Source organism: Dreissena polymorpha, chromosome 6 (genome assembly GCF_020536995.1).
Source record: "Dreissena polymorpha isolate Duluth1 chromosome 6, UMN_Dpol_1.0, whole genome shotgun sequence".
Taxonomy (NCBI): Eukaryota; Metazoa; Mollusca; class Bivalvia; order Myida; family Dreissenidae; genus Dreissena; species Dreissena polymorpha.
In genome coordinates this window covers 103,104,425-103,119,150 of record NC_068360.1, presented here as the reverse complement: position 1 = coordinate 103,119,150, position 14,726 = coordinate 103,104,425, and the positions used below count along the sequence as shown (strand labels likewise).

The following is a 14,726-nucleotide window of genomic DNA, read 5'->3' as shown; positions in this document are numbered from 1 at the left end:
CCAGGTAGCAGCCTAATTTTGATTATGTTGCAGTGTATTTAAGAAGTAGAAACATCAGCTTTGTTGCTTCACAAATTCATAACAAATGGAAACATTCCACAGGAATAGAACCATCTGTAAAACACAGAAAATATATAGAGACAGTAACATCTACTGCTTCAGTTTCACAACTAATTTTTAATAGGTCTTTCAATATTAACAACGTATAATTTTGTTATTTGTGACACAAACTTAACAAATGAACAGCTATATCAACCTTTTACAAGTGGTTTTCTAAAACAGTTCAATGAACATGTCTTGTTTCGATGAAGTATACAATATATGTGTTTGTTATTAGCTTATCCAAATAATAGCGACTTCCATACCTCTACCTTCACATAGAAAACTATATAAACAACTACATATGACAGCGCTACTGAACTAATACAGAAAACTTTAACTTTGCAAGCGCAACATTGCCTCGCGTCGCCATCTTACAAAAAGTCACGTGACAATTAGGTCAAAACGGTATTAGGGATATATAAAAACGGGTTGTTGATACGAAACACGTCTGCCTAGTGCCCACGACGGGGCATTCGTTTTTGATGTAAGGCCTGGTAATATCATGACAGCGTGCATGTTTATCTCTATAAGCATGTTTGACGCATGTTTAATCAGAAGTCTTAAAAGTAAACAGAACATTAAAAAGATCACAAACAGTAGTCGTGGAAGGCGAAAGATCTGAAGTGTAACAGTTGATTCCGGAACCCCCCAAGGCTCAGCAATCTCCCCGTCACTATTTCTGTTTTACATTAACACTCTCCCAGAAAATCTAACGTAAAAAATTAGGCACTTCGCGGACGATACAATAGTTTACTTAACAATAACTTGTACAGCTGATGTCGAAACACTACAAATTTAAGAGACTTGAACTTACTTGCTGACTGGGAAAAACGTTGGAAGATGGTTTTCTATCCAGAAAAATGCTAAGTTATATCTAACATGAAAAACATCATCCCATTTAATAAAACTACACACTCCATGGGCATATACTAGAATCTGTCGAAAGTGTTAAATATATAGGTGTAACCATCACATCAGAGCTCCGATGGACTCGCCACATCGCTAACATCTGTGCGAAAGCTAATAGCCAAATTGGATTCCTTAAACGAAAACCTAAACACAGCCTCAACATCGCTGAAAGAAAAGACATTCAAATCAATAGTTAGACCATGTGTTGAGTATTCAGGAACTGCCTGGGACCCATACACGAAAGTAGACATTGAAAAAAATTGAGATGGTGCAAAGGAGGGGCGCCATCAAGCGTTACTGACATGTTGGAACAACTAAATTGGAAATTCCTCAAGACAAGGAGGAAGGAAGCCAGACTTTCAATGCTATACAAAATCGAAAACGATAAAGTTGCCATCAATAAAGAACATCGTTTAATACCACCAAGAAGACTCACCCGCGGCATGCATGAAAAAACCTTCCAAATGTAAAAATGACTACAGACTCAACTCATTCTTCCTGAGGACCATCAGCGATTGGAACAAGCTGCCGCCAGACATAGTATCTGCGGGGTCAATTGAGTGCTTCAAAGCTCAATTGGCCAAACACTTTAACTAAACCGTAAAGAACTCTGGACTTTTAATCTTTTATATTGCAGCTGTTCTTCAACACCCACACAACGACATGATAATCAACGAGTTGATTGTGGTCGTCAACCGGTAGAAGTAGAAGTTACGTTGACTTGCTTGTCTTGTAAATATAATTTAATACACATTGTTTATACATATGTTCAAAGCACATACATTTAATAAAAGCCCCGAAAATTTAAATGGAATATGTCGTCGAAAATATGGATTTCTATTACACTATTATAATATTATATGTTATAAATGCCTTAGTAAAGAGTGGTTAGAGAACAAACTATATTATCAAGCTACATGTATTTGTGCAGAAAATTTCGATAGTACAAGTTGCACTATAATTGACGTTATTACTAAACAAATTTGAACTCTAAATAATATATATGATGAGATTGTGTTTAATACTGTGTGTATTTCAATTTTATACCATAGTATATTTTTGATGACCATTTGTGTTTCCTAGATACGTACATAATAGGTCAATTGTGTGGAATGAATTGTTGTTGCATAATTTGTAGTGCATTAAGGTATATTATCTTCCTGCTGTCCGTGCACTATTAAAATTTAAACAGAAATAATAGTGGTATTCTACAAATTTATCAAACAAAGCACTTGCTAATATTATCTATATATGCTTGACAATGTTTAAGCTGCATGCATGTTTATATTAATTACATTATACTCGTTACAGATGTCGCAAAATTCGACCATTTGACAAATCTGTCTATACATTTAAGTCAACAACTGTTTAAATATTCATTAACATCAATACAGTAAAATAATACACGTATACCCATTGTATTGCTATTTAACACTCCAGTTTGTCTAGACTAAATGATTGTTTTCCCCCCAATATTAACCTATATATAGGTGAATAATTATTAAGACTGTAGTGTTCTATGTGTATGCATATATGTATGCGCACTATGGTTGCAATATACTTTTTTTTCTGCTATCCTTTTACTGTCTTGTATTATAGAAAATAAATGAGCCTTACAATTATTATCATTTATTATAAAAATAAATCAGCGTTACAATTCTAATTGTAACAATTAATCTGCTTTTTATATCTGGGATGTTTTTCATTTTCTTAATTGTATGTTTAAAACACATGTATTTCTAATAAGTATGTGTAAATGTACATTTTGTTAAAATGTATATATCTAGTTAAAATAAGCTTTCATTATCCCAAATTATTGCGTTATGGATTAATTATTAAAATTATAAACCTCTGAAAAGTACGAAGAAAAAACTGACCATCATTATCTGTTACATTCAGGTTTAATTTGTGTGAATTTTACGTTTGTTTGTCGTTTTTTTATGTTCACCGTTCACCACCAATACAATAATATACAATAAATGCATATGTTGTTAAATCATGTATTTTGATGTTAACAAATCCCTACGTTTGATTGTAACCACAATAGTTCATTATACATTAAGCCTCAATTTGTACATTTTGTTCTTGTGTTGATAAAGTGTATGTTTGTGTTTAAGTTGCTGAATTGTTTGTATCTAAAAATGCAGAAGTTAAAAGTTGTGAGTATTGTATTTTATATATTGTACTAAGATACCTGTTTTGAGATACATATTCTACGGCACATTTCCATCTGCATATAAATGGATAATCATTAATTAATTTCATACTACTGTAGGGGCCTATATAACACTTAAGTCGTAGAGATTTCTCTGATTTTTAAAAACAAAACAAGCACATATGTATTGTCTCCAGGATATTTATTGTAATCCTCATATAAACAATAAAATATATTTAGTTTGGGGCGGAGAATTTTCTTAAGTTTTGGACCATTTATTTTTCATCGACATTATAATGCAATATGATTTTAAACATCGCTTGAAATAAGCCTTCGGAATGTAATTATGCATTGAGTATTCACCTATTCTATATTCTGGTGAACACATTGGGCGCAAATGAGTGACATATATAGTGTTTAAGCTTTTTCTGGAAACTTTTAAATTTAAGAGACCTCATTATTCCCAGTACTTTCGATGCCGGTTTCAGAATGTTATTAATATGATCATGACATTTGCCGTCATGTCCTAAAGTTAGACCAAGATGTTTATGACTTTCAACAAAATTAACCGGAATGTTATCAAAGGAAAGTTGAGGAAATCGAACATTTTTTTGGGGTTGTAAATAAAATTGCTTCCGTTTGGATTGAAGTGAACCAGCCTGTTTTTTGGCCCACAAGTTTATCTGATGTAAATCATGATTCACTACACCCTCAAGATCACTTAAGGTAGTGCACCTCTAATGGGCACATATCCAAATATAATCTAATTTATTATTTTCTTAATCAGCATCATTTCACTGAACTACATGCAAATTTGTAGGTAGGCTTTCCATGCTTTTAAAAAAAATATACCGATTTTTTCAAAACCACCCCCACGCTCGGCTTTTGTCCAGTTCATTTTCACCCCTGGGGTATATAAAAGTTCCATAATTCATTCAAATTTCCAAATATGGGCATGCAGTTGGTGTGTACAGATGCTGTAAAGGTGTTTAAAGTTTAAACAAGACGAAATAAGTATTCTTTTACAGACATTTATTTTTTACAAATTTTTATCTATGGAAGAGCACCATGAAATGTAAGTGATTTCAGCCAAGTAAAAATTGGGTCGGTTAAAAACAAAGTGTCATAAAGTTCAAAATAGTATCATTTAAGTCATATTTTAAACTTAGTTTTTATAGAAACACTATATACAGCAAAAATACCAAGAACTAGACAGATTTACCGTTTACTTTTTGAAATAAAAATAAAAATGCAACATGCACGGTTCGTATTTTCAACAGTAAATCACCCAATTTCGCCATAACGTTGTTTTAATTTTAATAATTGAAAAATGTGCATAAAAATTGCAACATATTTAACAATAAATATAGCTTATATGCCATATTAAATCAAATTTCGTTAGAAAATAAATAAAACGCGTCGCAAAAAAGTATACGTCGTCGGCAGGATTCGAACCTGCGCGGGAATATCCCAAAAGATTTCTAGTCTATCGCCTTAACCACTAGGCTACGGCACCTAATAGTAGGCTCTTCAACCTTCGATGAAATCGCGGGAAATCATTAGAGGTGCACTACCTTAAATTAGATGTCGTACAAGATAAAGACGTATCGTCTGCGAACAAACGGGTGATGCTAAGAAGATTATTATCCCCCGCCATAGGCGGAGGGATATTGTTTTGGCGTTGTCCGTCCTTCCGTCCGTCTTTCCGTCCTTTCGTCCGTCCGTCCGGCACTTTTGTGTCCGGAGCCATATCTTGGAAGTGCTTTGGCGGATTTCATTGAAACTTGGTATGAGTTTGTATATAGATAAGAGGGTGATGCACGCCAAATGGCATTGTACACCATCGGATGTACTAATAAAATAACAACGGAGTTATGGCCCTTTGTATCTTGAAAAAATGCTTTTTGTGTGTCCGGAGCCATATCTTGGAAGTGCTTTGACGGATTTTATTGAAACTCGGTATGAGTATATATATGGATAAGAGGATAATGCACACCAAATGGCATTGTACACCATCGGATAATAACGGAGTTATGGCCCTTTGTATCTTGAAAGAATGCTTTTTTGTGTGTCCGAAGCCATATATTGGAAGTGCCTTGACTGATTTCATTGAAACTTGGTATGAGAATACATACGGATAAGAGGATGATGGACATTGGCCTTGTCCATCCGTCCAGAATACTTTTGTGTCGAAAGTATAATGGCGGGGGATATCAATTCAACGAATTTGCTTGTTGACAATGTCATTAACGTAAATTATAAAAAAATAACGGACCAAGGACGGAGCCTTGAGGAACGCCAGCTTTTACTTGCAACACATTGGACATAGAGGATCCGACAAATACTTTTTTGAGTTCGGTTAGAACTTGGAAAACTCTCTATCCATTTTTACAAACTACCACTTTGTAAAAAGTTTGTTTATGTAAAAAAATGAAGGTGGTTATGTAAAACATAAAAAAATAAACAATATTGAAAAAATGAATTTCGTTTTCCCATGACGCGTAACGGTAATCAACATGGCGGACACATTGAAACGGGACTATCGTCTTTAAGTTAATAAAGTTTGAATAAGAAGCCTTGATGCCATACGCGGTCAAATGCCTTGGAAATATCACAAAAACCATACAAGTAACTGTTTTATCACAAGAGAACGAGCTATTTGATCGAAAATATCAATAAGCTGGAAGACAGTAGAGTGACCTCTAAGAAATCCCGACTGCTTACAATATATAAGGTTATTTCCATTAATTTACACCCAAGACAAAACAAATTGAATGTTTGCAGACAATATTGTGTCATAAAGATGTAATTGTCAATTTACCTGTTGGCTATGGTAAAAGCCTTATTTATCAATGTTTGCCAATGCTTTTATCATCTGTATCCAGTTCAACCAATGCAGTTGTTTTAGTTGTTTCTCCACTTACAATTATTCAACAAGATCAAATGCAGATTCTCGCTGAACATAACATTAAAGCTTTCCGTTTGCCTTTTGGTGATGAGTCTGTTGTCAGCAAAGATGATCAGCAAAAACTTTGTAAGGGAGAATATTCCATAGTCATGTGTCATCCTGAATCTTTACTTAATAATACCTGGGGAAAAGCTCTTCTGAGAAATGAAGACTTCACTAGCAAAGTGAAATTCTTCATGTCAAAATGAGGTTGATCGCTACCCCGGGCAATACTATGGTAAATGCATTTTTTTCATAACTAGTTTTTTTTAATTATAAGATGTGTTTTTTTAATGTTAATTGGGAAAGAAATGAAAAAGTACATAAGTATTGTAACTGATTTTGAATAATTTTCTCAGAACAATACTATGACAAGTGCACATAATTTTAATAACAATGACTGCAGGAACATTTTGAAAATTAAGTTATTTTCATTTATTATCTAATACTTTTAAACAAAAACATTAAAGAAATTTATGTTTTGTCTCATTTTAGATAATATCCATAAATAAAAAAATACAAATATAGTTGATTTTTTATGTATGACATTGGCCCAGGCAGATGCAGACGTTTGGGAGAATGAAATAGTTACAATATGTTTCCAGGTTGAGCAAATGAAACTTAAGTGTCAAACCTCCAAAAAATCTTGCTTTGTGTGCCACAACTCAATTACAAATGGGTGCAGGTCCTCAAATCGCTTGTTGGGTGTAGTAGCCAATGCACGGAGGTTTTTGGCTTCTTCAAGCCGAACTCTTGTCAATTGGTCTCCACCAACGGTGACACCAAACTTGTGAAGAACATCCTCTGAGCCTTAAAATAATAAAATTGTGACCTCACAGAACTGACCTTTAACCACCACAAGAACTGTCTTCAGAGGATGACTCATGATGGTGTTTTGACATTTGAGATAAGGACCATGTATGAGTCATAATTACTGATGATACTTTGCCTAAGATATATTACACATATTTGTCAAGTTATTTCCATTGATGTCTGACAAATATATGGACCAGATTATTATCTATTAATAATTAATATATAAGTCTTAGTGTGACCCTGACCATTATTATAAGACAAGAAATATTAACAAGAGCACCGCCTTGCGGGTGCAGAGCGCTCATCTATTTTCTTTTTAAAGGTGAAGGGACCTATCTCAATTTCAATCACATGGGCAGGAGGGGTGGAGTGAAGAGGGGTGTATAGTGTGGGGGTGTGGTCATTTATTACATTATCTTCCAAAAATGCAGGAAAAAAAATGCCAAAAAAAAAAATAAATGCGGGGGTGGTGGGTGGGGGGAGGGGATTCTTGGGTGCCATGGTTGGACGGTATTGCAAAAATAAAATAATAAAAATAAATGGGGGGATGGTTTGGGTGGAGTCTATTGTGGTATGTCATGTAAGAGTAGTTTTGTCAAGTATCAATCAAATCTAATCATAAATAATGAAGTTATGGCAATTTTAGCAAAATTTAATAATTTGACCTTGAGAGTCATTCAAAGGTCAAGGTTAAATTTAACTTGCCAGGTACAGTAACCTCATGATAGCATGAAAGTATTTGAAGTTTGAAAGCAATAGCCTTGATACTTAAGAAGTAAAGTGGATCGAAACACACAATTTAACCATATATTCAAAGTTATTAAGTTAAAAAAGGGTCATTATTCTGTAAAAATGACAACCAGAGTTATGCAACTTGTCCTTTTACTGTCCCCTTATGATAGTTTGCGAGTGTTCCAAGTATGAAAGCAATATCTATGATACTTTAGGGGTACAGTGGACTAAAACACAAAACTTAACCAAATTTTCAAAGTATAAAGGGCCCATAATTACGTCCAAATGCCAGTCAGAGTTACATCACTTTGCCTGCACAGTCCCCTTATGATAGTTAATAAGTGTTGCAAGTATGAAAGCAAAAGCTTTGATACTTAAGGAATAAAATGGACTTAAACACAAAACTTAACCAAAATTTTCAATTTTCTAAATATAAAAAGGGCACATAATTCTGTCAAAATGCACGCCAGAGTTATCTAACTTTGCCTGCCCTGTCCCCTAATGATAGGCATTAAGTGTACCAAGTTTGAATGCAATAGCATTGATACTTTTTGAGAAAAGTGGACCTAAACGCAAAACTTAACCGGACGCCGACGCCAAGGTGATGACAATAGCTCATAATTTTTTTTCAAAAAATAGATGAGCTAAAAAGGAAGACAATTCAAGTATTAAAGGGCCTATATTTATGTTTCTTGTACACTGCACTTCACCTCAATAAGATCTATCCATATATGAAGTTACATTTAAAAAAATCATATAGTTTAATAGTTATACTCCGGACAAAGAAAAGGATGCCAAAACACATGGTTTATCATAAAATAAGTATGTTTTTCAAAAAGGCATATAAAAAACAAAATTTACTACCAAAAGCCTTGTGATAATAATCACTGAGAACTGCCTCATAAGTGTCCAGAATGTCAACACAATCTTCATGTTTGGCTTCGTTTTTCATCATAATTGGCAGCTTGAATATGTCTGACTTCAGACTCATTTCATGCTGATATGGGTGGTGAATGTGATCTGGCAATGCATTTGCCATCCAAGAGAAAGCTTTTAGCTCACAAAGAATTCTTCCTTTAACAAAAAAACACAACAACATTTGTTATCACTATCAACATCTTTAAAACAAAATAATAAAGTTGTATTTAAATCAAACCATAAATAACAAAGATATAAAGATGACCCACAATTGTGACATACATACTGACTGACAGACCGATAGACAGTTTAAACAAGAGCTGTCACCATTGGATGATATATGTCCCTTATAAACACTTTGATAGAAGTCAAAAATGAAATTGCTTTCTGAAGCGAGAAAGAAGTTATGAGCATTTTTGGAAACCTAATCGCAAAGTGTGACGGACAGACGGCTGGACAGTATGATCACCATATGCCCTCCCTCAGGGGCATAACAAAAAAATGCCTCCCTTCAGGTGCATAAAAAGCATGATATTGTGATCTCATGACAAATTGCTTAGCCAAAAATACAGTTTTTTTCATATAAAAGAGCTATGTACTATCATTTTAAACATATTTGATAAGTATTCTGGAATCTTCTAAAAAAAATCCTAATATAATTTTGTCTGTGCTCCAAAAATGGAAAATGAAATGAATTGCTTAGAATATTATTTACATCTGCATAGAAGTATACCAAAAACACAAATAATTACAAGACAACTGCCAAGCAATATATGTCCACTACCGACTCCACCATTGTCAGATTAAAAAAATAATAATTTTGCCATAGCAACCAGAATTTTTGACGTATGAACAAAATGAAATGACGTGCATAATGCCCACATTGCCATATATCCATTTGACTAAAAAGATAGTGGACAGATTACCAAGTATTACACAGTAGCTGTTCACAAGCGTACTCCGGTAATTGCCACTCAGGAGAAACATTTCTGCCTTCAGATCTGTCAGTGGTGTTCGAGTGGGCACCAAACTGTATTTATCTGGACTGGCAATCTGTAACAGATGCATTTTGTAAGTTCACGGCTAATAATCATGTATGATCAACAGTAATTTCCTTCAATACTTTGGGAATGGGTACCAGTACAAGTCAAAATTGGTATAACAATTCGTTAAATTGATTTCTCCTGCCAAATGCAGGTAATGTTCATGGCATTAATTCACATAAGACATTTATAATACAACTCTTTTGATGCATTTTTTTTTTATTTAATTATGTTACATAACATAAAACTCAGTCCAAACTGGCTGGATTTTTATCTGAATGAACAGGATATATACACAATGTAATTATGGTACAAAGTAATCCGGCTACTGTACCCTGTTGAACAGTACATTAGAGGCAAACAGATGAAGGTCTCTATTTGACTTCTCTAGAGATTGCTGGCCTGTTTTAATGTACATATCCAAGTTGTCACCAGTTATCTTGACTAATGGGGACTTCTGCAATCGGCTTACGATGCCCTTGTCCATGATACTGCTGGCTTCATCCAACAACCGCAGCTTAGTTGTTGTGGACATGGTAACACCAAGGCGGTTGAATCTTGTTAACGCCTGTACATTCAATGCAATATAATAAAATGCAATATCCAATTCCTATCAACAAAACAGAGCTATCAAGTGCTTTATTATCATTATGTGCAGTGAACTATATTTTGCAATACTCTGCCCTTCTTAGTACAATTTAGTGACGTCACTGAATTGTACCAACATAAGACGTTGTTTTCATTCATAAATATTTTGCAAATGACGTCACTTTCATTGAAAACAACAATCGTAGAAAATATATGACCTCACGTTTATTGATGCTACTGAAAAACCTGACATAACATAAATGTTTTCTTAATTACCGTACGTTTCTTAACAAAAAACATTATTTGCAGGCGTGGTTATGTCACTTATCACAAAATAAACAATTTGTTGATTCATTACATTTATAAACATGCTACATTTATTACATTTCTTTTAGAGCAGGGTTTTGCACGTGCATTTTACTGCAATTATTCCTCTCTTTTTTTATTCGGAACTATTTTCGAAACATTAAGCTCTGCCCATAGTTTATTGCAGAATAACCCACACTTGATTTATTTCTTTGTCTATAGAAATAAGTCGCGTGCCATGTTAGAATAATATATAAATTCAAGGAAAACATGTTGGCCCCACAGCACGGCTACTTTTTACTCTAGTGAAATTATGGAAAAATCTTAGTAAAGATTCACCAGATGGCGTTCAATGCCATATTTTTAAGCTCTAGGCCTTTCTGAGATTTTAAAAGATTTCACTATGAACATATAAGGAAAACACATTTGCTCCTGAGGTTTACAAATAGTAGGAGTTATCGTGTTGAGGAATGCACCAAAACGTCCATTGGCAAAGGCTGGTAACAATAGCTCACTCTTAGCACTTTGTGCTCAGGTGAATAACAAATAATGCATTTATAAATTCTTATCAAAACACTTACTGAATCTTCCAGATGACCTTTTATGGCCACAATGGTGGTCATCCTATGCCATGCCGACAACTTGTCAGAATGTGCGTTCATTAGCACTGCATATGCTGTAGCTACAGGGGCCATTTTTGTCCCTTGCAGCTCCTTGCCCCCAGTAGCAATGGTTGCCATGATACGAAACAAGAATGGAAGTCTGTAACATAAAAGCTATAAGATGTGAAAAAGATTGGCAGTTAAACACCCACTGCTGCTATCCTTATTGTTCTTCTGCTTCCACTAATAATTTAATATCAACAGAAGTTTTGGTAACATTTCTTTTAGTTCAATATTGCAATTGTTCTGAAAAATTAGCACACAGGATGATGTTCATGCTAAATGTCTTATTTCAAAGTCTTGCGGTTTCAGAGAAGATTTTTTAAGTATTTACTTAGTCAGCATTATGTAAAAAAGTGAAACCAAGGGCAATTATATAAATATATAAAAATAAATCATTAAATAAATAAATTAATTAATTAAAAATAAATAAATTGGGCTAATTTTGATCCCAGGTCAATTATTTGATCAATCTTTGTAGAGGCCAAATAAACAATGTTTAAACCAAATATCTGAGGGTAAGCCTGTGGTTTATGTGCAGATTATTTTAGTTTTAACTACATACATACAGGGAAAATAACATTGGGCCCCTCTGCACATTTGGCCCCAGGCTCGTAATTTGAACAATCTTTGTAGAGGCCCACTAGACATTAGTTCATGCCAAAAAAGTTAACTAGTGCACATTACACATGCACAGACAGACGACAGACAACACTGTATCCAAAATGATCCTCATGAGCGCTATGTGCTCAGGTGAGCTACAAATAAAATAGGTACAGAAGTATGCAAATATGTAAAAATAACAATTGTATGAAGTAGCAGAGGACTTCCTATTGCCATTCTGATTAAAATGTCATGCATAAAACTGTGCATATCCCCAATACCAATAGCTCATAGAGCTATTCTCACTGTAAGGTAAGCTCACATGGCAATCAATGTAGTTTACCCTGACCATATAGTGGTGTGTTCAGCTTGACAGTAAAACATGAAATGTCTTAATCCTATTACATGTACTTTGATTGCATAAACTTTAGCTCTTCATTTTTACATTTAAAGAGCATGATTTTCCAATCACTATTTAAAAAAAAATAATCATCAAATATCATGTCATAGCAAATGATAAGTTTTAAGGCAAAATTAAACTAGGTATTAGGATTGGGAAGTTTGAAACAAATGTTATAGCTTTCAGGTATAAAAGATCTTTCATGCTTTTTGTGCAATAAATCACCCAAAATAACAGGATGAATAGATTTTATCTAATATAATTCATGCTTAACATTAATTGAAAATTTTAATATTTGTTTACCTTTCTGACATTTCACTAATGATCTCCTTGATCAGATGTTCTCCATTCTCAAACAAGCTTTCAATGCTGCGATATCGAATAAGAACACTAGACAAGGCAACATTTCTGGATGAAAGTAGGAAAACCTCATCCTCGATCTCCTTCAAAATCAGATCCTGAACAGCTTTTCGTAGCACCTAATTATAAACATAATATTCTTTTATCAAATCTAAATTTAAGTATTATGTCACTTATAAAAATTTGATATAAGACAAAATGTTCATAATGACAAACAAACTCAAGACATGATTAATTCTAAAATCCACTCATTATATGAATACTATAGTATTATTCTGTACATGTTAAAACTCTTACTAAATTAATTTCTTTATCATTAATTTATTGTTATTAGAAAATAAAACAACAAAATATTGCATGCATCATCTTAAGCCCCTACTGGGATATGAACCCAGATCTCTCTCCATTTGGATGGAAAGTATTCTCTCTTGAAACACAAGGGCAGAAATGAAGAATTCAGCAATTTTTGGCTGTCATATATTACACTTTTAAAATATTTACGAGAAAAATAGACTTATTGTATAAAACAAAGACCTATAGATAACTATATGTTATCTATAGGTCTTTGTATAAAATATGTAAATACAATCATTATATTTCAAAGTTTGGAACTTTTTAGGTAAATTATTTGTATATTTATGCCAGGTTTAATTCATATTAAACTCATTTAGGAGGATAAAATATTTTTTTTAGTTTTGACAAGATTCTTGTCACTGAGCCCATTTCAGAGGTGTATGGTGAAGAAGGGACGAGAACTCTGCTTGTTTGCAATGTTTTCTGGAACTGTCTGAAAACAATGAACAAACCATGGACAATAACAGATGAGTACTCATGCATAATAATACTAAACAGTAAACTTATAAAGAATCATGCATTTCAACATAAATTTTAGATGCAATTATTTAAACTGATAATGCAACCCATTGTTTTAGTAATACTGGTAGTTTCTAATACCCTTCCTTATGTGTTATTATCACTATAATATGGTTGATTTAATATACATAATACAGTCATAATAATAACAATTCTTATCATACTGGCACTAGTGTGATCGAAAATGTCTGGTGTTTTAAATTCATATTGAATTATTTCCATGGCATAACAACATTGATAAGGGTAAGTAACGCCTATTATGAGTTGCATTATCGGGTCTTTTTTGTAACACCATTAGGACGCTTACAGAATTTGACTGAATATCAGCAACTACGGTCTCATCTTCTACTGGGTGACAATATTGAAATCTTTTAGATGGTGTATTTAAACGAACATTCAAGGGTCTTGAATAATGATGATCGTCATTACTTTTTTCTTCATCATCAAGTACAGTTTCTGATTCAGACTCACTTTCAGGTCCCAAATTTGTTTTCGGAGCCTTTACAGTTTTTTGTAACTGGGGAGTAATTGGACTGCTAGCCCCACGCTTTTTTTCTGCGTTTTGAACGCCTTCATTAATGCTAAGTTTTTCTTTTATTAATTGTACAAATTCAAAAGAAGAGTTTATTTTCAGATGGCAAGACTTGCAGAGACCAGACCTTTTATCAATACAACGTTGAACATCGACTTGTACCAAACATGAAATTTTACTAATTAATGAAGATGAGTGAATTTCACTATATAAATTAAAATGCTGGGTTTTGCTACACAATAAACACGGATTTTTCACAATGTTCGTCTGCGTCTCCGCCATACCTTAGGTTACCTTAGGTGGTTTACCACCGCAGGTCTTTTGGACCTCTGTAGTGGCCTCTTCTTCGTCATCGCTATTTAATAGTCTCGGTGTTTTGCCTCCGGTTATTTCATTATAGTCACAGTTATGATCGTACACCATTGGGTGGTTTATCCAATATTTATCTAGGCGTCTTTTAAAAGTATCCGTGTTCTTGGATGTGACGACAGCACTTGGTAAATTATTCCATATGTTTACAATGCGATTGGAGAAAAAGTTCTTGCGAATGTCGCGTGCACACCTTTGTTTTAAAAGTTTTAATGGATGACCTCTATTTGTATTTGTGTTCAAAGTAAAAATTCCAACTGTTGTTCTTTTGTCATAGATATTGTTTAAGATCTTGTATGTTTCAATCATATCCCCTCGTAGTCTGCGAAATTTCAAAGTGGGTAGTTTAATCAATTTAAGTCTTTCCTCGTATGATTTATCCTTAAGTTTGGGTAACATTTTGGTTGCTCT

The 14,726-nt window shown here is 33.7% G+C and overlaps 3 protein-coding genes across 5 annotated transcripts in view; 1 reads left to right on the top strand and 2 right to left on the bottom strand.

Annotated features, from left to right (window-relative positions):
* LOC127834926 (U2 snRNP-associated SURP motif-containing protein-like) overlaps positions 1 to 487 on the bottom strand; it is a 36,378-nt gene extending 35,891 nt beyond the window's left edge. The window contains exon 1 of one of the 3 annotated variants that reach the window (XM_052361052.1): positions 366 to 487. The gene's annotated coding sequence lies outside the window, so the exon portion shown is untranslated. The remainder of the gene's footprint in view (positions 1 to 365) is intronic. The other 2 variants (XM_052361054.1, XM_052361056.1) reach the window with 2 other exon arrangements.
* LOC127834929 (uncharacterized) overlaps positions 1 to 14,726 on the top strand; it is a 438,004-nt gene that overhangs the window by 331,336 nt on the left and 91,942 nt on the right. The gene's annotated exons all lie outside the window — the stretch shown is intronic.
* On the bottom strand, positions 6,742 to 12,778 carry LOC127835962 (uncharacterized). Its single transcript, XM_052362380.1, has 6 exons — positions 12,485 to 12,778; positions 11,098 to 11,278; positions 9,957 to 10,190; positions 9,506 to 9,632; positions 8,526 to 8,735; positions 6,742 to 6,923 (listed from the first exon to the last, which is right to left on the bottom strand). The coding sequence occupies exons 1-6, from the start codon at positions 12,493 to 12,495 to the stop codon at positions 6,742 to 6,744; spliced, it is 945 nt and encodes a 314-aa protein (XP_052218340.1). The 5' UTR covers positions 12,496 to 12,778.

Excerpts from the sequence above, each read along its gene's own strand:
- LOC127835962 (XM_052362380.1), bottom strand. Across the intron at positions 10,191-11,097 it reads AAGGTCATCTGGAAGATTCA|GCGTTAACAAGATTCAACCG; the intron begins GTAAGTGTTTTG and ends TTGAATGTACAG. Across the intron at positions 8,736-9,505 it reads CAGCTACTGTGTAATACTTG|GAAGAATTCTTTGTGAGCTA; the intron begins GTAATCTGTCCA and ends TTTTTGTTAAAG.